At 45.8% G+C, this 25,695-nt stretch overlaps 1 protein-coding gene and 2 long non-coding RNA genes across 12 annotated transcripts in view; 2 read left to right on the top strand and 1 right to left on the bottom strand.

Moving 5' to 3' along the window:
• The window catches only part of VPS13D (vacuolar protein sorting 13 homolog D), a 236,859-nt gene that overhangs the window by 60,471 nt on the left and 150,693 nt on the right, over nt 1-25,695 (bottom strand). For 8 of the 9 annotated variants that reach the window (XM_072828308.1, XM_072828307.1, XM_072828306.1 and 5 more), the window contains 2 exons: nt 20,887-21,021; nt 19,629-19,796 (listed from right to left, as the gene is read on the bottom strand). In XM_072828308.1, the coding sequence (XP_072684409.1) occupies nt 19,629-19,796; nt 20,887-21,021 (303 nt within the window). Of the gene's footprint in view, nt 1-19,628; nt 19,797-20,063; nt 20,329-20,886; nt 21,022-25,695 lie in introns of those variants that run through there. The other variant, XM_072828313.1, reaches the window with a different exon arrangement.
• LOC140634421 (uncharacterized) lies at nt 7,680-9,923 on the top strand. Of its 2 annotated transcripts, none has more exons than XR_012031931.1 (2): nt 7,680-7,814; nt 7,893-8,269. It is a non-coding gene; the product is annotated as an uncharacterized lncRNA (long non-coding RNA). The 2 variants fall into 2 exon arrangements; XR_012031930.1 differs by lacking the exon at nt 7,893-8,269 and adding an exon at nt 9,351-9,923 and having other exon boundaries at nt 7,697-7,814.
• Nucleotides 19,637-21,260, top strand: LOC140634422 (uncharacterized). Its single transcript, XR_012031932.1, has 2 exons — nt 19,637-19,851; nt 20,861-21,260. It is a non-coding gene; the product is annotated as an uncharacterized lncRNA (long non-coding RNA).

The following is a 25,695-nucleotide window of genomic DNA, read 5'->3' on the forward strand; positions in this document are numbered from 1 at the left end:
ATGGACTCGAATCTTCCCAATGCCTCAGATGGGCTAAAATAAAAACAAAATGGCAGTTTAGTGATTTCCTGACAGCTCCTAAGAAACCCCTGCTCTTTGCCTGTCTCCTGGGTTCCTTAGTGGCCTCTCCATAGGGCATTCTTGCCTTTGCTGTCTTTTAGTCCTACAAAGGCTGAGCTGAGAGAGGACATTCACAATTCCCACCCATCTACTTCCTGTAGATCTGGGGTTTTTAAAGCCTGCTGAATTAGCCGTTACCAGGTTAACATATTTCAGGCCTAAAAAACAAGTCATGGAATGAGGAAGAAAACCCAATCCATTTAATTCACCAGCAGAAAAAGGGAATGTGATCAGGGAGGCTTCAAAAGTACTAGTATAATTTAGCATATTCCATTCTATTAGTATAATATTCTATTATTAAATTCTATCATTTAAGCTGAATGGTAGGCCCTGGTATTCATTTGATTGTTCTTTAAACTGTATATACACTATATCATACTCTACTAATTGACTTTTCTTTAATATAAAAAATGTTTATGGCACTTGTTCTCTAAATATGTGACCAAAGGCAGAATGCATTTTAAAAAATAAAAATTAGCTTCATAAAAATCATGCCTGTATTTGAAATACCACCATATTAAAAAACATCACGAACAGAATGTTTTCTAAATTTTGGTAAGCAGGTGGGAGAAGAGGAAAAAGGAAAGGCAACAAATAACCTAAGGGGAAAAAAATTAAAGATAACTTGAACAGCTATTTCTTAGAATTTTGTGGAAAACTTCTCCTTGCCATGATGGAGACAGAACCCAACTGTACAAAGGTCCTTTCTCTATTTAATATCTTCCTTCCTCCAACAAGAACAAGGGAAATCTTAGAAATGAACCACTCAGCAAAAGGATGAGAGGCTAAAGGTGAAGAGAGATAGCCTGCATAGTCAAATAATCAAGTTAGCCACAGAGACCTGGAACTCGTCAGTTCAGACACACAGTTCAGGTAGTGTTGTTATCACATGACCCTACTTTCCTCTCCTAGTTTGGTGCTGCAACGTCCACTAGAGTGACCACATGCCCCGGGAGGCTACAGCACTTACTATGTGATTAGTAGGAATCAAGATATGCTGTTAAGTACAAAATACTGGAATTCAAAGACAAGGTGAAAAATCATAATGTAAAACATCAATTATTTTTACAGACATTACAGACTGAAATGATATTTTGGATATTACAGATCAAATAAAAATACTTAAAATCATTTCTTCTGTTTCTTTTTACCTTTTTAAAAAAGATTTATTTATTTTAGAGAGAGAGCACACACACAGAAGTAGGGGGCGGGAGGGGCCGAGGAAGGGGAAGAGAACCTCAAGCAGACTCCCCACCGAGTGCAGAGCCCCATGTGGGGCTTGCCCCTAAGATTGCAACCTGGGCCGAAACCTAGAGTCGGAAGCTCAACCAACTGAGCCACGCAGACACCCCTGTTTTTTTTTTACTTTTTAAATGCAACTACTAGAAAATGTTAAATTATATGGCTCACACTATATTTCTATGGGACACTGCTGGTTTGGAGATCTGAGTCTAAAACGTTTAAAGATATAGCCAATCAAATTAAAACTAAAACTCAGAAGGTACCGAAGTCTTCAATTTCAGTTCATTTCTTCCACTTAGACTTTATGCTTAGATAACTAATAATATTTTACAAATGACTACTAGTCACCTAAGCAGCAAACAGTAGATGGAAGGCATTGGTTTGGATTTAGAAACGCTTTTGTTACTCAAGCTGGAACCATCTAATAGGAAGGTGGGCAGAAAGCTAATTACGGGGACATACCGACATCACCTCCTACTCTTTCTGTTCCCTCTTCCAGCATGAATGGCTACAAATCTCTGCCTTTCCAACTTTAGTCTGGCTCCCCCAGATGTCTTTGCAGAGCTCTGCATGGCCTCTCCTTGCATACAAACCCATAGGGTTACTCACTCCCCTTCCATACAACTTGTGTGTGCAGCCTTACTAGCATCGCATCCACTGCCATGCAGTCCTGTTCCTTATGTTTCCTCACAAGCTAGGTGGCCTGCAGCACACGATGCTAAAAATTGCTGATATGGGATATTTAAAGTACTATTTGGCTCCCAAGATTGAGGATGAAGATGGATCTTAGATATTATTCTTAAAATCCAAGAAAATAAAATCAAGCTCTTTAAGAACTGCTTCTGAGATGCCAACATGTACTTAAGTTTCTTCTGTCATCAATTTGTAACAGGGGCCACTGCAGGTTTCCTCATCTTTGCCTCCTAATCACCCAGGACGGGGCCTGGAACACTCCTAGAGCCAAATAAAGATGTGCTTTGCATTCCTGTCCCACTCTTCCAAGCTAGCCCCACTGCCTCTTCATACAAATGATAGATTCTAATAAGGGAAAAGAATTCTTTCCTCTCCTCCAATTTAAATTGGATAAAATGGTGTATTTGCCAAATCTAGAGCCTTCTTCCATGCTCTTATAAGACCTTGTCTTAGATGATGCTCAAGCAATCCTCTTTTGTCTCGTATCTCCAATCTTTCTGGCCTCTTCCTCTCAGATTGACAAATATAAGAGAATCTGCTCAATCTTAAAAAGGCCGTCCTTAAGTTCCCTGCCTTTCAAGCTGTTACTCCCTCCATTGTCCCCCCTCTGTGGCCATATCTTTTACTAGAGGGTTCTAAAGTTACTGCTGCCACTGCCTATTTTTCTATTAACTGGAGGTTGTGAAGGCATGTACCTACAGTAAATAATGTAAGACAGGGATCAACACATGGAATGCTGTCCCTCAATACCCGTAAGTTTTGACATAGTTAGAAACAGAGGCTAGCAAATTTAGTAGCAGCTGATGACACCTCTCCCAGATAAGCGTGAGCCCAGGCATCATTTGGTTTTGGGCTATAGCTGTAAAGCGTAAGGGCAGATCCAAGGGCAGCATCTAGGAAGAAAACAAGACCATCCCAAGTCCAAGGCAAAGGCAGGAGACAAGACCACGAATTCCCTGAGATGGATGGAACAGCTCTCACTTTTTTGCATAGAGAGCCTGTGGCTTTGCTGATGGGCAAGAAGGGGTCTCTTGTGGGATCTTGAGCCATAATGACCACTGTTAAGTCTACCCAAGGGCTGGGGACACAGGAGAATAGGAATTGATTGCCTTGGATGTTTCTTAATCTTCAGAGAAGTGCCACAACTTCCTGTTAGCCAAAGAAGAGTGCACAATGGACTTAAACTTCAGCACTTCAACGAACAAGATGAGAAAGTGAAATTAGAAGACTGTCCCTTTAAAAACTAGCCACTCCGGGGATTTGGTGGTGGTGGCCCTTCAGATTGGAGGGGGAGCGAAGCTTGTTGAGGCATGCCCAGTGCCATGCCAGTCTTGTCCACCTTCGTATCCCCAGTGCTCTGGACAGAGCATGGCACGCAGTGTGGATGTACGTGGGACGGTACCACCTCCAGAGCAGACAGGTGGCCCTGGTCCTCCTTGTGAGCCCAGAACGATCCCAGGGTAGCTTTGGGCATCAATGACCTCAAAGACTTGACTGGTTTGACCAGAAAGTCTCTACCTCCAGAAATGTGCTGCTGCTTCTTTATCTCTTCAGCTATGTGAACTAAATACATTTTCTCACGTTGAGGGGCAGCTGGTTTAGACTTCGCTGGTACTTATTTGTCTATTCTATACATGAAGCTCCAGATGATACTGAGGAGACAAAGAGATTCTGGCCAAGAATTCTCTCGGAGGCACTTTAATTCTCTCGACAGAAGTCGAGCACGACTCCAACTTATGATCCGAGGGGCTGGAAGGAAGGGGAAAGGAGGGAGGGCAGGAAGTGCCTGGCACACAGGAAATGATCGAGCATTAGTTCTTCTTTACGCTTAAAACTTTCAGTGCTGGTTCGCAGCACAGGCGTCCCAGAAGGGGTTAGCCAGGCCGCATCAGAGCTCGGGAATATCTGGAGGGGAAAAGGCAAAGGAGAGCAAACGCAGCAGTCAGCTCTACTGTGCAGACATCCCAACAGTGATGAACGTCCATGAGAAGATGGAACACCTCTCACTCCATAATTATTTATCTGTTAGAGATGAGGGGATGAGAAGCCAACCTCCACATGGTCAGTGAGCACAGAATCGTGCTTTTCTCCCCGAGCAGAAAAGGAGCAATGGAAAAGAGCAATAAACCCTGTGCTGAAACCCAACAAAAATGTAAAGAAACACAAGTTTCCTGTGCTATGCAAATACCTCTAGCTCTAGGACACAAGTGGCAATCACAGATGCTCAAGTTCGGGGTGACAGGGGTGGTGAAGCAACCACAGAACACACACAGAAGCACTGGGGAGGCGAGGACCAGAGATCCCACTCCTGATGGACATTTGTCCTTCTACTACTGAAGAAGTAGTAGATGCATGTCAAGTACTTGACATGCATCACGCAGCCCAACCTAAACTCAGTCTTGAGAGTCAGAGGACCCAAACCTTCTCTCACCCCAGAGCTGAGGCAGACGCCAGCCTGCACTGCAATCTCAGGCATGAGGCTCAAGTTCCAAAAAGTCACAGGGAGCCCTACGTAGCCTCGGCCCAAATCCGGCAGCGTGACAGTAGTCACGTCTACCTCAAGATAAATGTCCTCTCTGAATCCATACATGAAAAACTAAGATTCCAAACACAAGTGGACATGGTTTGGACACTGCTACCAGCCGTGAGTGGAGATGAGAAAGAAGAGATTTCTAGAGAAAAATCTACTGACTAGGTGGATGTGGCAGGATGGGGTTGAGGGCAGAAAGGCCACAAAACACATTCAAACATAGAATGTGCTCTCTTTTCTCTCAAATTTAGGTTCTACCTAGTTTAGCCAAGCCCAAAGAACACGGTGAAACAGTTTTATGGACTGATCAAACGGGGTCAGATAAATTTATTTCCTCAATCACGGCTGGGAATCGATGGCAAATATTCCACCTGTTGAGCTTCAAATTATGCAGAAAATCACAGCTGAAGCATAAAGCCCACAACCTCCCTTCCTGCCTTTTTTTTTTTTTTTTTAAGATTTTATTTATTTATCCATGAGAGAGGCAACACAGGCAGAGGGAAAAGCAGGCTCCATGCAGGGAGCCTGATGTGGGACTCGATCCCAGGACTCCAGGATCTGACCTGAGCCGAAGGCAGGCACTTAACCGCTGAGCCACCCAGGTATGCCCCTTCCCGCCTTTCTAGTCCAGTTGTATTAAGTGCGGCCTAAATGCCTTCTCCTTTGACAAGGATTCGGAGTGCGTTTGCTCTGGGCTTTGGGGAAGGTGATTTTCTGCTCTATCTAGATGCAATTATCAGGTTAATTGGAAGTGCCAGAGGCCATCCGCGTCTTAGTTCTGGACGGAGGCACTCTGGCCAGAAAGAGGAGTTTGGCTACATTTGCAATCTACCTGCTGTGAACAGGCCAGGAATTGGTTTGGCTCTAATTAAGTAAAAAGCAAGTTAGGTTTGCTTTTTCCGGAGGGGGTGGGCCCCTCTGTGAAAGAGGTAACTCGTGACAACCACACTAGGCTTAAAAGGTGAACAGTTCCTTGAGGTCCCGTACCTTGGAATTCCCTTGTAACCGGTACGGGGAGAAGGGAACGATGGGCCAGTCCTCTCCTGGAGACCGGATGGCGGAGCAGCCCACCACCTGAGTGCCACTGCTCCTGAGTCACCTCCCCACGTGCTGCTGCTCCCCATCCCTGAGCTCCCTGTTCGGGTTGCCCCTTGTGGGCCCCTTGGGGCCCATCCCCACCCTTCCACTTCCTGTCCCCACAACCAACATCTCCTTGGACTTCAAGATTTGGCACAAGCAGCTCATCCTCTGTGCAGGCCTTCCCTGCCCTACGTTGAATGGTCGGCCCCCTCCGTTGGCACCCACTGGATCCGCCAAGACTTCCATCCTAGCACCCAGACTATTCCTCATACGCATTTGCTTACGGAACCTTCTCGCTGGAATGTGATCCTAAGTGGGGAAGAACTTTGGTTTCCTCTGTTCCTAGGACAAAGGCTGGCAAATATTTTTTTTTAAGCTGTGAACTTCTTGTTAGACGCAATAAATAACAGATCTGTTACATATTTAGTTGGTTCTGCATGTGCAGCTAGAGCAAAGTTGAAATGCCCTCGCTGGGCATCTCGGACAGGGTTGGCGCTGGCCCTGGGTCACGGCCACGGCTTTGGCTTGGCTGGTGTAGCATCCACAAAGGAGCGAATTACACAACAGAGGAAAGGACTTTAAACCGTGACTCAGATTCTCTGCAGCCCCTGGAGAACACAGACTTACACAGTTAACTCCTGCACATCTGACTGCGCGAGGGTCCAAGATCGAAGCCGTCGGGGAGGGTATGACTTTGGCGAGGGGCAGGGCCAAGCATGCGGCACTTCGAGGATTAAACAAGTCAAGTGGTGCGAAGACTCAGAACAGTACCTGGCACACAGGGAAGCCGCCAGCAGATACCAGCTGGGAACCACTGTAAAGCCGCCCACTCAGCTACTAGCTCAAACGCCGGACTCCCCTCAACTGTGTCATCAGTGCGGCGTCTTTCCCGTGTTTTCTATATGGTGACGCTGAGAGGAGAAGTGTAACGCAGATTTAAACGCCCGCAGTGAGAACGCGCCAACGGCCGTCGCGGGCTCAGGCTGATCCCTCCTCTGTGGCTCGCCCCCTCCCGCGAGCGGCCTCCTGGACGGCGGCTTCGGGAACGGATTACGTGAGACAAAGGCAAGGAAATACAAAATTAACATTGTGGCTACTCCTTATCAGAATACAGACAAAGCCAGATACACCAGCGCTCCAGAAATGAAGGAAGCAGGTTGTTGGCTTTTGACTGGAATTTCCTAGGATTGTTACCACGTTGTACGACACTGGTCTAAATGTTTCTCTGACACAGCCAAGATCACGTGAACTGTATCAGAAACAATACAACGCAGGCTTGGGGTTGTAGGGGAACAAAAGTGCTTTCAGGAAATGTATCATTCCCAGGCAGATGACGAGAATACCACAGACCTCCAAGTACCTGGGTCCCTAAACAAGTTGGTCCGCCGCTGGGGGAGGGGACACGTACACGCTAAACAGAAGCAAAAGAGCAAGTAAAGCTAATGCTTCCAGCTGACTTTTTTTCCCTTAGGTCAGTTTAAGTGTAAAAGGAACTCTTGTGCTCCTTCTGCCCCGCGCTCCGAGGCCGCCGGCGCCCGCACCACCTCAGGGCGCTCGGGGCGCCAGCCTGTCACCCTCCCAGCAGCGCCCCCTACGGCGGGCAAGTGGCTTCTCCAAACACACGGGGCAAAGGCCAGAGCACACCCCGCGGCCCACATGCAGCAAACTGGGGGGGAAAGGGCAAAACTCAAGCCGTCGACCTACAATATTTCAAGAACAGGATGCCTCCCGGGAAAACGTGGCAAAACCTGGGTTTGCTGGTCGATGTGACTCCGTGACAAGAGCAGCCAGAACCAATACAGCACCAGGCGGGAGGGACGGTGGTTTAAGATTAGAAGCAACCGAATTAGAAATTCAGACTCTTTGATTTGTTTTCCTCTGTTTTGAGGGATAAAAGAGAGGAATAAAGAATGTGCTAGAAATTTGGGGAATGCACTCCAAACCTCCCCCACCCCTCCTCCACACACACACACACACACACACACACGCACGCACGCACGCACACACACACACGCCCTACTCCCCTTTGCAGAGGCCTTTAATTAGCTCACACCCTCTCCTGCCCGGCTCCCTGATACACTCTGACACCAGCCTGCAGGCCGCCGGCTCCCAGCGGACCCCCTGCCGCTCTTATCGCCGCAGATGCCTGGTGAGTCTGGTATCCCCCTCCCAGCCCTCCTGGGAAGCCGCCCAGCAGGTGCCCATTGGCAACAGTTTTGTGTTACAGGCCTGAATGAATGATCCCCGCAGGAGCTGCCGACTGTTTTCACAGACACAGAAGGCAGTCAAAAGTCCACCGCGTGAACTTGGGATGACCCCAGCTGCAGAGTCACTGGCGGGTTCATCGGGAGGGCAGGCACGCTTTATTAAACAACTAATACTCTTCACAGATAACTTTCCGAAAAAGCAAAAGTGTTAACTCTTTGCAATCTTGCGCCGACAAGCAAGCGGAGAGCTGTGCTGTGTGCCCGAGGGCTTGGGCCCCGATGAAGACTCTGACACAGAAGGACGGGGAGCAGGCGGCCTGGGGCGGCTCGGGCCTCCGTCACCATTTGGTCTGCTGTTTTGTTCAAGTGGTCCACGTTTAAGTAAAAAGGCAAAGAGTGACGGTCTCAGGCCCCGACTTTGGTTAGGGCAGTGATAGCCCAGTGACCGGCGACCCTGCGCCCCTGCCACGCTGGCAGGACACCCGCCCCCGCCCCGCCCCCCCCCCCGGCTCACTCATCTCCTCACCCGCATGCCATTGGCTTACATGGGAGAGAGGAGGGTGACCAGGCTGTGCAGAAGGCAACGTGGCCAGCACCTATGGGACTTAGGGCCCAAGCCGTTTTGTTCCCGGCAGCCAGAGGCAGCAGCCAGTCCCTCCCTGACGGAGGAACCAGACACGGCGCACGCTCAGATCCAAGTGCTCTCACGGTCAAGTTCCTCAGGCTCGCTGGGCAGCGGGCAGGCTGTGCCGGGCACACGTTCCTGTTTGTGGCTTTCCGGGAGCGGAACAGCAAGCAGCCGGCTCTTGGCCTGGTCAGAATCCACACAGAAGGTTCCCTTTCCCCTTTCCTCTCCCCTGACTCACGCACACTGGAGAAGGAGCCCAGAGACAACAATCGTAGTTAACAACACGCAGATACACACACGAACATTTGGAGGAATTCCAAAAACTTCACTTTAACCAACAAAGTTAGGTTAACTGTGGCACCAACCAGAGGCTGCGCTGCCTGGTCGGTTTCCGTCTGGCTCGGCCCAGCGGCGGCTGCCCATCCCCAGCCGGGCGGGGAGACGCTGCGCAGGGGCCCCACCCGCGCTCTGTGCGAGGAGGAGGCCTCGTCTTGCTTCCAGGTGAGGAGCGATCCTGCTCGGATTTGCTCCTTGGATGAGACCCCACCGAAGGCCCAGTGATGCCAGGCGCCTCAAAGGAGCTATATTTCCCTCCCTCTTCGGGTGGGTTGACCTTTACATAAAACAGATTGGTTTGGTTCAACAAGGCTCGAGGGCTTTCTGCATACCATGCTCGGTGCGGTGCGCTTGGGGTTAGGATACTAAGATGAATAGGACTGAAATCTTGTCCTCGAGGAGCTCAAACTAGGGTGGAGACAGACACACAGTTTGACTCAACACTGAGAATGCTGAGAAGGTGTACCCGAGGTCAGGGCCCTGGGCCCACTGCTTCTCTCTCTTTCGCTTCTAGGAGGACAAGAAGCGGGCCCCACAAGCTGCCGACCCCCAACTCAAACACGATACCAGATTTGTAGCCCTGGAGGCCTGATGTAGAGCTGGCGCAGTGACTAACCAGCTCTGAGAAGCTTTCTGGGTCTCAGTTTCTCCATCTGTCATCTGAGAGGGCAAAAAGCTGACCTTCAGATTCTTTCCCAGATCTGTGTTCCAGGAGCGCCTATGAACGTATCAGAGGTTGTGTTGAGGGTTCAAGCCTGGGAAGAGCTGGCTTTGCAGTGTTCAGCTGGAAGGGGTGGCAAGGGCTGTAGGTTCGAGACCTCAGTGGAAAGGGAAAGGTGAGAGAGTGAGGTTACGAGGCTTCCCACAGAGCTCAATTTTTTTTTTCATAAAACCAAAGTAGACACTGTTCACTGTTGTGTTTTATCTTTAAAGAGAAACTAGTGACAAAGTCTTCTTGTGTTCCGTCCCAAGAATTTCTTTCTCCACACACCTTATTCGTGGAGGCACCTCAATCTGTCCTGTTTTTAAACATTTTTAAAGAACGTTCTGCAGCAGCCTCTCCTTGCTGATGGCACAGGACACAAAATCAAAAGGCAGGTAGCCGCAGGCTGGTGAGAGCTGGCTTCGTCCTTCTGCTCTGTCAGCGATTCTGTGACATCTCGGGCACGCCCGGCGGAGATTCTGGAGTCGGGCTTCACGCAACGTAGCCGGGGTGCCAGGAACGTGCAGCCCGCTCCTGGGAAGTCAGACTAGCTCCCAACTGACTTTCCCCAAGTCCGAAAGGCGCTCGGCCTCCGCCGGGAGCCGGTCAGGCGGGGAAAAGCCGTGGGCTTACAGCTGTGAGGCCTGCGCACCGGCAACAACTGCAGGATTCTGGCAAAACCACTTAACTTGTGTGACTGAGTTTCCCATCACAAAAAGGGAAGGGATCGTCACGCCTGCCCTGCTGGCCCCACCACGATGTCATAAGGTTCAATCACCTCACGGACGCACTTTAGTCCCTCAGGGGGAGACGGTGTGGTCTGAGGCAAGAGCCTGGGGCTGTCGAGGAGCCGCCGGCCCGTCCTCCTCTGCACACTCCCTGTTGATCCCCCAGGAGTCACTCAACTTCGCTGTGATTCAATTTCTTCTGTCAAGTGTGAACAACGCTTACCCTCTTTAATGTCTCAGTTTGTGAAGATCAAATAGTAACGAGTATGTTGCCCAGGCTACATGTCCGTAAGAGTACAAGGGGCTATTAGCAGCTCTCCTGCTGGACCTTTGGCATCATCCCTGCCAATTTTCAAGTTACCAATAAAGAAAATACAACCCCACTGGCCATAATATCCTGCTCGGAAACATTCAAAGGCAACATGGCCGAAACAATGGGCTGTTTGGAATCATGTTCTGCTTAATTTTCATTTCAGTGAAAACACTTGAGAGCTATTGCTTCCAAACCAATGTGTTGTATAAATTCAATAGCTTGCAGGAAATGTTTACTTAAACATCTTCCTCTAATAAAGCAAACAGATATTTTCCATAAATATTATTTTAATTCATTAGATTAGGAGAGACTAGGTTTCCCCCTCTTTCCCCTATAACCATTTCCCTAGGCTTCCTAATACCTTAAGCAGAGCCTGGGCCAGATCCAGTAACGTGCGCCTGGCCTCGTTTGATCCTGGCCGATGTCCTAGACTCCGAGTGATGGGAAGGGGAGGGGGAGATAGGACCCTGAAAGCAGCCTCTTCCGGTCGCTGTTTCTATACATGCAGCACCATTCTGGATCTCAGTCAGCTTTAGTTGTGTTTCGGAAGAAATCATACGTAAACTTTAAAGCTGTAAAATAGTTCGATGCAAAAAACCCCAACAGGAACGTCACTTACTCACTGTGTGGGTTGAATGCCCCCCGTGTGAAAGTGCTGGTGGCCGACTCCCAAAAGAGAGCACACGGGGACACAGCCCGGATCACCTCAGTTTTCCTATAACAAATATTCGCGGCTGTCACAGAGTAAACTGGCAAAAAGAAAAACCCCCCAAAACCCGATGACAGATGAGATCTTTGCCTTTCAGAAGCTTTAAGTCTCTGGGATGCAGGGGAGCACAGACAACTGCCTCACAAAGCTCATCTCACCCTTGAAGAATGGAATACAGCGTTCTCGGCCCTCAGCCCCCACAGCACATATTCTGTGGAAAGGGGATAGACCCCAGGTGAAACACTCCTTCTCTCTATATTATCACCCTCAGAAACCCACATTTTTGTAAGCCTCAGCCTCCAGTATCCAGCCCCTGACAACAAATGTCTGCTGAGGGCATGTTTGAGACGTGGGCATACGTGGCTATCATCTTCCCAGGGCAATAGTGGTCCCTCCTTAATGGGAGCCAGGGTGCCCCTGGAACTCAGAGCGGGGTGGGGGGGGTGTCTCAGGGCATCCTGAACAGGTGATGCAAGGCAAGGGGGGAGCAGGTGTGAGGGGGGCCGGGGAGTGACCTGGACAGCCAGCTTGCTGTCACTCTCCCTTCACTCTTCACCTGGCCTCCCCACTCTGGCTCCTGGTTTTCAAGCTTATCCCTACCCTCCTCACATGCCAAACTAGGAAATTTCCCAGTTTGTGGAAATGGCACGAGGTGGGGGCAGCGCCTGGGGGGGCTCAGTCTGGTTAAGCGTCAGACTCCTGATTTCAATTCAGGTCACGTCAGGGGCCTGGGATGGAGCCCCGTGTAGGGCTCTGTGCTCAGTGGGGAGTCTGCTTCTCTCCCTCTTGTTCTCCCTTTCCTTCCCCCTCCCCTCTTGCAAGCTCGCTAATAAATAAATAAATCTTAAAAAAAAAAAGTGGCACGGGAAGGTTTCACCACTGTTATTTAACGGAAAAGAAAGAAGCAGGCATCTTTCCCTCGTGCCCGTGTGAGGTAAGCGTGGTGTGCCCGTTATTTACGGACTCTCGCCCCTTCTGAAAGAATCTTCCTCTTCTCTCACGGTCTCTCACAGGAAATGTCTCCTCACCTCCAACACTGCAAAAATTACTTAATGTAATGTCCTGATATAAACTTAAATTGCTCAGTCACCATGTCCCACTTCACCACAAAACTCTGGTCCTAGAATTGTTCTCACCACACATGCCGTCTGTGCGCTCCCAAACACAAGATGCCTACATGTCCACATCTACAGCACCATGGTTAATGATTTACGAAGCCTCTCCACCTGTGTTCTCTGTGGGTGAGGGGGGTGCTCACAGGCAACCCTGACGGTAGAAACCCCAAGTCTACAGAGCAGGTGTCAGCTTCTACATTATCAGGTAAGAGTCAAGAAGTCCTGTCAAGCAACGTTCTAGAATTCAGGAGACCAAAGAAGACGTCCAAGGCTCTATTACTTTCTGTATGAACCACCCTGGGTGAGTTATTTACTTCCACGGGCCTCAGTTTCTTCACGGTGATGGTACTCATATCACCTGTCTTACAGAAAGGGTCACAGGTATATCAATGTTTCATCAACAACTTAAAATCAAAATAAATATAAAGCAGTATTATTATTATCTCAGTAAGGAAGGCTTAAATCCTATTGCTTCTTTCCTCCGAGAAGCAAACTACAGAAAAGGTCACTAGAATTAACCGTACTGCTCTCAGGCACAACACACCGCCCCCAGCCCTGTCCGTCTGGCTTCCTGACCCAAGCCATGGTATCATCAAGCCCCTGAAAGCCTATCTGTGAGCAGAACCCAGAGACAGACACACCTCTACAAGATCTCAACAGCTGTCCAAAGACTAAGAGGAGGCAAGAAAAGACAGGAGTGAGAAAGAAAATGGGTTTCCTTCCTGCTTTCACTTTGCAGGGAAAAGCACCCCTCTCCCCCTTTCATATACTCCGTGCTAAAAATCAAATCTTTTGCTCTAAAATGACATCCTAGTGGCTTAGAAATGCTGAAAGCAGCAAAGTCCAGGAGATGGAAATTACAATTTCACACGCACAGGGCCACACGTGAGGCAGCCTGAAGCTCTGGCCTGCTCCCCCCACCAGGGCAGCAGCGAAGGCCCGAGGGCCACAGATCCTCTGAATAATCTGGGGTCAAGCACGTTGGGTGTGTGACAAAGTACAGTCGGCTTTCTCAAGTGCTTTTGAGTCCATACGTTTTCTGTTTAGATAAAGAAAACTCTTTCAATCCTTTTCTCCCATTTCAAGCCTCTTACACGAGGGTAGGGATCCCCAGAGAGCCAAGACTAATTCCGACAGCCTAGAGATCACAGCTGGCAAACCAAGAGCCCCAACACAGAGGAGGTGGAGCAGGAAGTGAACAGAAAACCAAGCTTTACTCCTTGTTTGCAACTGCCTGTGTTCTAGCTTCTACGTGGTCCAGGTTGAGCAGAGGATCTTATCTGCAAAGCTGTACCATGTGGAGGAAAATATCTAGGCTCCCAACCTTCACTTTAATCAAGGTCACCGACCACCGTGGTCTTGCTCTTCTCATCTGTATGAGAGAGAAGCCCGCCTTCCTTAAAGCGTCCAAGTGAAAATTAAGTGAGATGGTTCCGCACCTGACGTGCAGGAGCTGCTCAGTCAAAGCAGGCTGCATTAGCCACGTCCCTTTCTGATCTTTAAGGATGATACTGACCAAAGAGTCCCCTCTGTCTCCTAAGAAAACACGTGGAGTCAGCTTTCCTTTAAAATGAAGAGCGGTTTCTGGAGATAACGATTAAAAAGGAGAAAGAAGTAAAGGAAAACAGACCTTCCACAAGGAGTATTTTGACCTTTTACTGCCAAGAATCGGAATTTGATTCGTCCTTCATGTGTTTATCAAAATAGGTTACAGTTCTCACCTCTGCAGGAAAGGGCACGTCCTGGATGAATCCTACTGAAATGCAGACAGGGATCACTACCGCATCTCTGGGGGGAACCAGTCAACCCAAGGAACCTTGAACATATTATTCTTTCACTCGCCATGTTTACACTGGGGTAGAAAACCACTATTCTTTGGGGGACACAAATATTTCCTGCCTTTTCAATTTAGCAACTGGACATACTTTTCCACCACATAGACTGAAGTTTTGGAAGACAGAGTGGATTCCTCTGAAATACGAGATGTTCAGTCTTAGAAGATAACTTAAGGACCTGATTCCTAACTGAACTACTATTAGGGCATCAAGACAAATGTGAACTTTTGCAATCTTTCTGTTTCAAAAAGAGAGCTTCGATGGGAGTAGCATCTCCCTGCTGCTTCTGGCTATTGAACTGCTTGCTTCGAGTGAAAACGGGGCAGCTAGACCCCACTCCCTGAGCTTCATGAACAAGGCTGCTAAGTAGGGCAGTGGGAACATCCGGGGTTGGTGGTCACTCATGTGATTCTCATGCCACCCAACACACTTCCAGCTCTCACAGATAGCTGAGATTTGACCAAGTCAGGATAGATCACGGATGGGTCACTCAGCATCTAAGATTTGCCTCAGCCAAAAAAGAGTTCAGACTAAGGGAATCATTTTAGCATTCCAGGTTATCAGAGGAAAATAAAACAAAAACTCTGTTGCCAAGAATTTGAGTTATTTCTTTATATACAACAACTTGAAGACACCTCCTCTTGGCTGGAAAAGAAATCCCTTGGGTGACTTGTTTAGATCAAAGCCATTTTGAAAACAGAAAACTCTGCATTCTCTAAGGGATATAGCACTGTCTGACTTGATATTCATTTAACTTGAAGTTTTGTGCCAATTGAATATACTAAGACCCTGATACTTATAAGAAGGCATTCACCTATGACTAGCTTGCAGGTACATGGAAAAGCTATTATGGGGATAATCAGCTCAACTATAAAATGAAGCAGTCATACATAATGACAAAAACAGATACAAGTCATAAATTGCCTTTTCCCCTTCAGAATCCATGTAGGCAGGCACTCAGTACATTCTTTTGTGTAAAGATAAAACTTCTGCCTTGAATAAACAGTGCTTTCAGCCTTGTCTGAGCCTTGTAAATACACTGCCCACAAAACAAACACAAACAAATGCTGTTTCTTAAACAAAAGGCAGATGGACCCCTCTGCCCTCAACAGTCACCGTATATACGACGGAGACTGGCTGATGGCAGGGGCTGGCTGAGGGTCTCTGGCTTCAGGGTCCATTGCATCACCGTTCAGACCCAGATCTGGTTTCCTGGGCACAAAAGGCCAGTGAAAGGTCCTCTTGGAAGGGAAGTGGCTCCTCTGTACACTGCACCCCAAACAGAGACCGAAGAACTGAACAAAATTCTACCTAAAGTCCTAGCTGGGCTTTCTATGAACCTATCCAGACAGACTCGTCTCTCTCTTTCCCCTTCTCTCTCATGTAACTTGCTTATATTTATCTTCAGATGGTTTTCCTAGAAGCTATCAAAGTTCGTTCTAAGACTGGGCAGGCCTTTTTATTTGTTTTTGTTTTTCTTGTTGTTGTTTTTAATATAGAGAGGCATGTCTAGAACCAATCAAGCCATTAGCAATATCTCAAAAGTGTAACTGCAGATGAGAATGGAAGTGCTAGTGCAGAAGAGCGGGTCCTGACTCTATGGTTACCTGACTGACCCTGGGCAAGTCACCTGACCTCTCCGGGCCTCAGTTTCTTCCATTATATAATGGAGCTAATACTCCCCATTCTATCTCCTGAGCAGAAAAGCAGGAAAAAAACCTGTCCTTTTGACATGGTTCTGGAATTTGAAATGCTGTGCTTTTCTTAAATAAATTCTATTCCTGGAAAGGGCTCTAGGAGCAATCGTCTTGTCATGGTCTTAGAAGGGGATCAGATCTTTGAGGTTCTACTCAAAGGGTTAGAGTCCTTTAGCCAAGACCAGGCAGGGAAGTCAGGGAACAGATGCTCACAGCTTGGTGGCCAGTCCCTAAGTCATATCACCTTATATCTGGAATCCATAAGCAGATGTCCGGGGGCTGGGCGATGAGAAGAAAAGGCTCATATAAATCAAGGGGACAAAGGGCACAGATTAATTCCTAGGTCTATTTTCTTGAGGCTAATATTAAATAAACTAAATAATAGTTCAAATTGTAATGAAAAATCCCAGAAATGGATATGATGGACTGAAATAAAAAATTTGTTGTGAATAATTCACAGCATCTATCCAGGGACAAGTAAGACGTGCAGATCTATTACCTTCTTATGTGACAGAATGAATTCCCTTTTAATGTCTCACTGGGTTTTCACATTCTTCATCTCTTTTTCTCCTCAGCTCAGTGGTGTGGCGGGGCGGGGTGGGGCGGGGCAGGGTGGGGGCAGCAGAGTTTAGCATCATCTTTTCATTGGTTAAAGAAAAAAAAAAAAACAACCTCAAGATTAACAGAGAAAAAGATTATTAAAAGGCAGGAATAGTGTTAGAACCCTGGTAGCCCAACTGCCAGTGCACAACTCTATGTCTGCAGTAGTGCTGTATGATCTTTGGGAAGCCATAAGCCTGACAATCTGATTTGGGACACTTGGGTGGCTCAGTGGTTGAGCATCTGCCTTCAGCTCAGGTCCTGATTCTGGGGTCCTGGGATTGAGTCTGGCATCGGGCTCCCCGCAGGGAGCCTGCTTCTCCCTCTGCCTGTGTCTCCACCTCTTTCTCTGTGTCTCTCATGAATAAATAAATAAAAATCTTAAAAAAAAAAAAAAAAAAAGAGCCTGACAATCTGATGAAAACTTGAGATTCTTGCTCCAGAATAATACATGTAGATCATATTTCTAATTATTTTCGAGAAGTTTATGGAGCTTCTCCACTCCACTCAAAGCTCAAAGAACCATGGCTAAAGCCCTTTGGTCTTTGCAGCCAAGTGGGCCTGGCTGGTGGGCTTGGTGAGGTGCAGTCCTGTCTTCTGACCCCATTCTTTAATCATGAGCACTCAGGCATTCTTTAAAGGAATACTTCCCACAGACCAACAGTTGATTATTGTGGTCATTTGCACTTCCTTAAACTCCTCTTGTGTACACACAAAAGCAAACAAAACATTCCCCCAAAGCAACATTAAAGGTCTGATTTCAACCCACAAAACTTCAAGAAAATGGAGATCTTTAGCCAAACTACATACATACAGAAACACAGATGACCTGAGTGCCTATTTAGTTGACAGGCCTGGCTTTCGGAGCTACCATTTCCAACAAGAAATAGTAATGTTAAGTTTCCTTGCTTTCTCATCTTAGATATTCGGCCTAATTTTTATAACACACCCAGGGTTCTTGGTATCCAAATAAATTTACACAGCAATTCCTCTGAGTAGCAGCCTGTGATGCCAACACTGATTAGTTTACTAAAGGCCAGAGAATTGCATGAAAAAGGACCCCAACCACATAGGGAGCAGGGTTCCCATTCAAGAGGCCTTGGGCCCTAGAAGGCAGTCCTCCTATGCAAATCCAAAGACAATAAAAAAGCCTGATATTCAATAAAATGCCTGATCAGGGCCACACAGGCCTTCATATTGATTTGGGGGTGAGGACTGGGATAAGGAGTACTCGACCCCTTTCTGCAGAAGGTTCTCTTCTTGTGCGGGCGCTCGGGCTTCTAAAATTGTTTTCCAGGGGAAGCAGAAGAACCAAGGAACACATGCGACTTCCATAAATGAGGGAGAATAGAGCAAAGGCCAACCCTTTTCACCAGGATGGTACAGAGAAACTCTGGAGAGACCCGCAGAGGCCACAGGCAAGCTACCAACTTCTTCATTCTTGTCTAGCAGGTTAGTGACAGGGTTCCTAACAGCCAAACTGGCCCGGATGGAGTCCGATTCTCCCACTCTTTGTGCCTGACACCCTCCTCCTCTGTAGCCTGGAACACTGTGGCTTTCATGTCAGGGGCACTGATGGTTCCCTGGTGGCTAAAGTCTGAACATTTTACATGGATGCAAATGTAAGAGTCAGAGTGAGGACCCATTTCTCTTGTCCCGCCTCTATTTTTCAAAGTTTTCATAACGTGCTAGCTCATTTTATCCTTATAGTGAGCCTGTGAGGTAGGTGCATTTCTATCCAAGGTTGAGGAAGGTCTCTCAATAAATAGTAAGTGCATTTCTCCCTCAAAAACAAAGAAAGTAATTATAAGACCAAAGAGGCTTCCCTATGTTAATTAAAATTTCATCAAATTAAATAAAATCTCGCAGTTGGGGCATTTAGAACTGAATATCAAAGTGCATCTGTTTATGCCAAGTTGAGTAGCTAAAAGGACAGTGGGCAATGAGTGCAACTGCTAAAATGGTTCACGTCGCCGTGGGGGTGAAGGTCCCAGGTTGCATGAAGAATGATTCATGGCAGAAGTGTGAGTGCTCATTCAGGCTCTGAACCTGAGTCTGGTTCCCAACCGTGATTTAGAAAGTCTTTCCTGCTCCTCTGCTGTCTGTTTTGAACACAGGCCAAAGAGTATACTGTTTGACGTAACTACCGTACTGAAAACTGACCTGACTAAAGAACTATCACCTCTAGAAAAGAGTGTGGAAAACAGAAATAAATCCCCAGCTTTCACACCCCGTCACCAAGATCGCCACGCAATACAGAAGTGTTGCTCAACTCACTTTCTCACCTGCCCTTCAGACAGCCTCCCATGTGGCACCACTAACGGCTTCCCTATGCTAAAGCCAGCTTGACAGCCTCACAGACGGGGGGCACCTGTGATTTCATGGCCACACAGGCTCCAGCAGAAGGAAGCAGAGCACAGGTGCCTTCTCAAACCCTGTTCCTTCACAAGAAGGTCAACTGCCAGGAGGAAAGTCTGTGGAGCCAACAGGAAGGAGAGGGAAACAGAGGCAAAGAGTAACTCCCCTCCAACTACCTTTCCTTTCCCAGCTGCACGCATATAATCAGCTCCTGCCAGAAAAGAAATTGCAGAATAACAAGATGTCTACCAAACAAGAGGCCAATGAACAAAAAAGCCAACCAGACAGCAGGACACAGGAGAATGATACCACTGTCCTTCCTTCTGCTGCTCTAGAAGCCAGTTTTCAGGTCGGACTTTATCCTGCAAGCTGTGGGAAGTAACTGGTAGATTTCAGGTAGGAGAAGAGCACAATCAAATCCTAGGTTTATCAAAAGCGAGTTCACTCTGGTGGCATTGTGCAGGTGGCAGCGGAGCCCAGCGGGTTGGGGGTGGGACGAGCTAGTGCAGTGACCCAGGGAGGGGACAACCGGAACCCAGGAAAAGGCAGTGGTGGTGGACCCGAGGAAGAAGAGATAACGCGGGGGGCTCAGTGGACCCAGTGCCAGGTCATCAGACGGGTGGGGAGGCAGGGCAGGTGGGCAAGGAAGCAAAGGCCACATGTGCAACTCCTCACAGCCTCACAGCTATGACTCCCGAGGTCAGTGACAATGGATCTCACTTTTCTTTCCTTACCTTGGCAGCAGAGTTTGATACGCCGTGTGTGACATTCCTGATGAGGCCCCCGACATTTCCATACTTTATCAGTCCAGTAACCCCTTCAGAAACATCGTTCAGAAGCCCCATGGGGTTGCCAAGAAAGTCCACTGATCCCAAGATCCGGGCTGCCTGGCTGAGGAGCTCCTGTCAAATGGAGCAGACAGAGGAGATGAGAACCAGCACCTGTTGATACCTACAGGTAGAATGTCCTGAGCAAAAAGTTCTCGTCCTCCATTCTCATCCACACCCACAACAACCTCTTCATTCGCATCCATTGCAAGCTCCTATCCTTCCATGAGCTCCACCCAAGGTCTCCCAATGCACGGACCCCAGAGATGACTTCCAGTACTCAGAAATACTCCTCAAAGCCATTTCGAAGAATAAACAAGAGCTATGCAACAGGAAATATCCTTTACAAATATTTATTAGTATATACATTACACTCTTCATTGTTCCTAAAATAGGGAAATCATCAGCAGGAGAGTTCTAGAAGGAAAATGAGGAAGGAGAGTGGAGTGATAGTTCCCCTCATTATCAGCAGAGGGGGCGGTGCATAGAGAGGGCACGTTCAGATCTACCAAGTAACCTTCCACTTTCTGCATCTCTCCACTGTCTGATTCCAGATTCCAGGGATCTCTATGTCACTCTCCAAACAGTTGAATGGAAATATCACCAACTAAGAAAGTCAAGGAAGGAAGCAAAGAAAGAAAAGAGGGAGATAGGAGGGAAAAAAGGAAGTGGGAAAAGAATATATAACTTTGACAGTTAATAAATTTGATACGATCTTGACCTATCTAATATCAAAGAGTCTGGATAATAAATACAAATTGGAAAATGTCCAACTTGATAAAAATTTGAAGTTCAACTCTAGGGCAGAATCTCAGAGGCTCCAAGAACACTGATATGGTTGCTGAAAGTAGACCCATGCCCAATAAATAGAGAAGTCACAGTATTTTGTGTTATTAAAGCATCAATTAAACTCTTAAGAGTTACGACTAATCTAGTGGGAGCCCCTCCTGAGACTAGTTCTCGGAGGGACAAGACAGCTCATAAATCAAAGACACCATTTCAGGACTTTCATGATGTAGATGGCTTCATGGGCTGTGACCTGACCCCTTACAGCAAACGTTTAACTGGGTTCTCAATAGTAATGTCTTAGTAACCAAAATTCCCAAACAACCAAAACAAACATTCTGCTTATGTTCCAGCCACTAAGTACTTCTCCAAAGCTCACCTCCTGGAAATGTTTGAGGATATCATTGATGATGAACTCCTTCGTCTCATAAGGATGTACCCGAGTGAACGGATCCAGATTAATCACAGCGTCCTCAAACCGAATCAGTGGAAATCCCAAGGTACTCTTTAGGGCCTAGTTAGGGAGGAAAGGAAATGACATATGTAAGCCATCTGATGGCCTTCCAGGGTGCGGTAACTTTGGATTCCATGAAAGCTACAAGTTACATTAACTTTCCTATGAGAGTCAAGGTTTTGATATTTATAAATAAGGATTTTTCCTGTAACTATGAAAGTAAAATATTCACACAAAATATCTATGTAAGTCACCCAAGGTAACATAGATCCATAGAAATAAACACTATCAGCTTCACCGCATAATTCTTTCCGGTCTATTCTGTATACATGTTGTGCTTTACTTTTTTTGACTGAAGTTACCACACATATAGAAAGGTGTGCTAGGGCAGCCCCAGTGGCTCAGCGGTTTAGCACTGCCTTCAGCCCAGGGCGTGATCCTGGAGACCCAGGATCGAGTCCCAAGTTGGGCTTCCTGCATGGGGCCTGCTTCTCCCTCTGCTTGTGTCTCTGCCTCTCTCTCTGTGTGTCTCTCATGAATAAATAAATAAATCTTTAAATAATAAATAAATAAATAAATAAATAAATAAATAAATAAATAAATAAATAAAATCTTTTAAAAAAAGAGTCTCTCTGTTCTTTCCTCTAAAAAAAAAAAAAAGAGAGAGAGAGAAAAAGAAAAGAAAAGAAAAAGAAAGGTGTGCTAACCAAACGTAGAGCTCAATGGTTTTTTCCCCAAAGTGAACACAACCACCATGTAACCATCACCTGGGAGACAGAGAGTAAATGATTACTCCCATCTAGGAAGCACTCCCTTTCCCAACCGTGGCCTCCCAGGTACTTCTCCCTCCTCCCTAGGGTAACCACTATCCTGACCTCTACTGCCTGCTTTGAATGCTCTATAAAGGAAACCATCAGTGCGTACTCTGGGTGTTACATATAGCTGCAGTTGCTTAATTTTCATTTTTAGTTCCAATATATGAATAAAACACACTTTATTAGGCCATGTTGTTATTGAACAATCATGCTGTTTCAAGTTTTGTGCTATTATGAATAATGCTGCTAAAAACATTCACAGACATGTCTTTGGGGGCCCATTTGTACACACTTTTCTTGAATATATACCTGGGAGTGGAGCTGCTGTGTCACAAAGACTGTACACATTCATTCCTCGTATACACAGTACTGCCCAACAGTCATTCTCAGCAGCTGAACTGGTTTATGCTCTCTCTGGCAGTCTATGAAATTTCCTGTTGTTCTACCTCCTCAACACTCGGTATAGACAGCCTTTTATTTATTTATTTTTAAAGATTTTATTTATTTATTCATGAGAGACACACACACACAGAGAGAGAGAGAGAGGCAGAGGGAGAAGCAGGCTCCCTGCAAGGAGCCCAATGTGGGACTCGATCCCAGGTCTCCAGGATCACACCCTGGGCTGCAGGCGGCGCTAAACCGCTGTGCCACTAGGGCTGCCCTAGACAGCCTTTTAAAAGACAAATATTCTGATGGATGTATAATGGTATCTCAGTGTGGTTTTAATTTCCATTTTCCCGGTGAAGCATGAGATGAGGCACCTTTTCACACTCAGATTGGCCATTTGGATATCCGTTTTTGTGAAGTGTCTACTCAAGTCTTTTGCTCATTTTTGTAGTGGGTTGTCGAATTTTTTCTTATTGCTCTGTAGGTATAGGTGTTTTTCTTACCCATTTTCTATATAAGTCCTCTGGTGAACAGATGTACTACAATTGATTGCAATTATCTTTTCCCATTCTGTGATTTATTACTCTTTAAATAGTGTGTTTTGATGATCAGAATTCTGTTTTAATGAAATCCAACTTACCAATCTTTTCCTTTAGGAAAAGAGCTTTCTGTTTCCTGGTTAAATTATTATCTACACCAAGGTCAGAAAGGTACACCCTGTGCTTACTAAAAATTTTTTTATTGTTTTACTTTTCACATTTAAATCTATAATCTATGTGGATTTGATTTTTTTTATATGCTGTGAAGCAGAAATAAAGATCCATTTTTTTTTCCCAGATGGGTATCTAATCACCTAAGCAATGTTCACTAAAATGATCACCCTCTCCCCTACTGCAGTGTGGTATAAACTTTGTCCTAAGTTGAGTAACTGAGTTTATGTGTCTGTTTCTGGATCCCCCCCCCCTTTTTTTTTTAAAGATTTTATTTGTTTATTCAGAAAGACACAGAGAGAGAAGCAGAGACTCGGGCAGAAGGAGAAACAGGCTCCCTGCGGGGAGTCTGATTCAGGACTCGATCCCAGGACCCCAGAATCACGACCTGAGCCAAAGGCAGATGCTCAACCGCTGAGCCACCCAGGCATCCCTGGATTCCCTTTTGTGTTTCATTTTGTCCTGTCTTCTACCAATACCACACTGTCTTAATTACTGTAGTTTTGTAATGAGTTTTGAAATCTAATAGTATAAGCTCTCCAACCTTGTTCTTTTCTCCCCGCCCCAGGATTACCCTGGTTATTCTTTGCACTTTTCATTTTCAAATAAATTTTAGAACCAGCTTGTCAATCTGCCACAAAAAGTTGTTGGAATTTTCATCAAGATTGCACTGAATCTATAGACTAATTTGAAGAGAAATGCCAACTTCACAGTATTAAATCTTTCAACTTATCAATGTGGTATGTCCCCTTATCTATTTAGTTCTCTTTTCTCTTAATGTTACATTGTTTTTCATGCAAAGGTCTTATATACACCTTTGTTGGATTTATTCCTAGGTATCTGTAGTAGATTAAAAATGGCCATATCTTCTTTACATCTTGTACCATTAGTAGAGACTATTTCATCTGTGCTGACCTTGTAATTTGCTTCAACCAAGAAAATGCGTGGAAGTAACACTGTGTGACTGCTGAGCCTAGGCCTCAGGAGCCTTGGAGCTCATGTTCTGCCCTTTTTGCCACCTCCAGCATGTGAATAAGCTGAGAGTCCATGTGCAAGGAGGTTCTTTTGACAGCCAACACCTAACACTTGACATGTGAGTATGGTCATCATGTACCAGTCAATCTCAGTCGACTGCCAGATGAATAACCACAGGTGAGTCCAGCAGAAGCAGCATTCAACAGAGTCCAGCCTATATCGCTGACCCATAGAACTGTGAACAAATAAAGTGACTGTTCTGAACCACTAGGTTTTAGAGTAGTTTGTCACACAGCAATAGATAAAAATATTACATTTGATGTTTTCTTAACTCTTTTGTAAACTAGATCCTGCAAATTTCCTTTTTCTCCATAATTGTTGCTGACATGTAGAAATACAATTGATTTTTGTACACTATGTCCAGTGACCTTTGTAAATTTACTTATTCATTCAGATCATAATTTATCTGTGCATTCTTTTAGATTTTTCTAACTACATATTCATGTTCTCTGTAAAGAAAGTTTTCATTTTCCTGTCCAGTTCTTATACAATTTATTTCTTTTATTTCTTCTGTAATTTTTCCAGCCTTATTTCACTGACTAGGATCTCCAGCATGACAGTGAACAGAAGTGATAATGGATACCTTCCCTGCTTTCAATATATCACCACTGAGTATGTTTGCTATAGCTTTTTTATAGATATACTTTATCAGGTTAAGGCAGTTCCCTTCTATTATTTACTTGCTGAGTTATCATAAATAGATGCTGAATTTTCTCAAAAGGCTTTAGTGCAACTGTTGAGATAACCATATTTTTTCTTCTTTTCATTTTATTGATGTGGTAAATTACATAATTTATTTGAAAATACTTATATTTGCATTCCTGGAATCCATTTTAATTATATTTTCCTTCTTCTACATTGCTGTATTTAATTTGTTAATATTTTGTTTAGATTTTTTACTTCTATGTTCATGAAAAAATTCTGGTCTATAAATTTCCCTTATTTGGTTATTTTCAAAATATAAATTATAGGGCAGCCCGGGTGGCTCAGTGGTTTAGCGCCACCTTCAGCCCAGGGCCTGATCCTGGAGACCTGGGATCGAGTCCCACATCGGGCTCCCTGCATGGAGCCTGCTTCTCCCTCTGCCTGTGTCTCTGCCTCTCTGTGTGTGTGTCTCTCATGAATAAATAAATAAAATCTTTTACACACACACACACATATACACACACGCGTGTACATACATACATATATATAAATTATAGTTTTCTGGTAAACTTCTTGAGCACACTTACATTTATTCTTTAAAATTCTGTGTTTGATAATGCCAACTTTTGGGTTATCTGTGGGTCTGCTTCTAGTGTTTGTTTTTAATCTTGGTCTCCTCTCTTGGTAGGCCCTGTAATTTGTGACTGAATATAGCATTTTCTATGAAAACTTTTAGATACTATGGATGAGTCTTTAGTTTCTAGCAGGCAGTAAAAGAGGTTTCATCCAATCAGGATTTGGGCTTTCTCAAGGCTGGATTTCAGTCTTTGTGACTCCTGGTCTATTTTAGTCTTTATAAGGCCTCATATAGTATCAGTGGTCCATTCCTCCACTTTTAACTACCCAGCACCAGAAAACTGCTAGAAGGTCTACTTTGTTTTCCTGCCTCTTGACTGCCACTTTCATCTTGGCCTCTCTCAGACTAGGTTACCTAGAAATTGGCACCTGCCTCAAAATATACAGCAGCTCAGACTACTAGGGGCTCTTTCCTGTCTGTCCTTTCTCTGTAAGATATTAGCCCCTCTTTCGATTACCAGCTCTCTTAGTAGCTAATGTTTGCTATGCCAGCCCCATGAGACTGC

This window comes from Canis lupus, chromosome 5 (assembly GCF_048164855.1).
Source record: "Canis lupus baileyi chromosome 5, mCanLup2.hap1, whole genome shotgun sequence".
Taxonomy (NCBI): Eukaryota; Metazoa; Chordata; class Mammalia; order Carnivora; family Canidae; genus Canis; species Canis lupus.